Here is a 978-nt window from a genome sequence, read left to right on the forward strand (position 1 = left end):
AATTGAAAAACAACTACAAACTCTTTTCAGACTTTTGGTCAACCTTTGTTTTTATGTCCTGGCATTGTTGTGAAGCATTTTGTGATGTTTATCTTGAACGGTTACTAGGTTACGCACTAAATTTCCTTTGAGATGCAACAACACATAAACAACAGTGACATTCATCTAGTTATCAGTAATGTGGCAAACGTCCACACACTCTCCAGCATGTCGTAATCATGCATCACACTCCCCGCACCTTTTGTCCTGTGCTTGTGCGCTGGGTAACAAAGGTGGCGTAGGCATGACAAACCCTCCAGTGACGATCAGAGAACAGGTCCTCACAGTTTACCTGTATGCCCACCTGAGGGGAAGCACGGGACAGTACGTTAAGGTAAACACACACGGTTGTACCCGTGAGAACAGCACACGCAGCTAACTGAATGGCAGGAAGTTGAATTAGTGTGTTTAGAGCTCACAGTGTTCATTCATGTCACAGCCCCGCACAAAGAAAACGTATTAGGCTTTTTTTATCAACTTCTGTGATTGAACATGTTGTGGTGGAAATCAGCATGCCCCCCCACAACCCAGTGGGCAGCTCTGATCCTTGAGTTGGCTTTACAAGTCCACACTCTCGGACTGCTTCACTTTATTCAGCCTGCTGACGATGGAGGGGTGCAAACACCTGCCAGCTCTTACTTTGGGATTTTCAAGCAATGATTTCATGCCTGATTTCAAAAACAACGAAAGACACAAAGAACAGCAGCGTGACGTTCACTGACCTCCATGCTGGTGTTAAAGGCTCTGTTGACCTTTGCCCTGATATTCACCACCTGACCCACACTGAAGAAAGATGGAAAGGCGGAGTTACTACCTTCAGCCCAACCCTTCCATACACACTCACACACGCCTCCTCTCACCTGATGGTGTGCTCAAAGTGGATGTCATCCATCGAAGCGGTGACGCAGGGACTGCCAGCGTGCCTCTCAGCTGCACGGT

At 47.2% G+C, this 978-nt stretch overlaps 1 protein-coding gene across 1 annotated transcript in view; it reads right to left on the bottom strand.

The window, feature by feature from the left end:
* Positions 1-978, bottom strand: part of LOC102301824 (acyl-coenzyme A thioesterase 11) — a gene marked incomplete in the record, with an annotated part of 27903 nt that overhangs the window by 9689 nt on the left and 17236 nt on the right. The window contains 3 exon segments of the mRNA XM_042215687.1: positions 239-343; positions 762-822; positions 900-969. Coding sequence (XP_042071621.1) covers positions 239-343; positions 762-822; positions 900-969 — 236 coding nt within the window.

The sequence above is a fragment of the Haplochromis burtoni genome, unplaced genomic scaffold (assembly GCF_018398535.1).
Source record: "Haplochromis burtoni strain Fernald_Lab_line unplaced genomic scaffold, NCSU_Asbu1 Contig_794, whole genome shotgun sequence".
In the NCBI taxonomy this organism is placed as follows: domain Eukaryota; kingdom Metazoa; phylum Chordata; class Actinopteri; order Cichliformes; family Cichlidae; genus Haplochromis; species Haplochromis burtoni.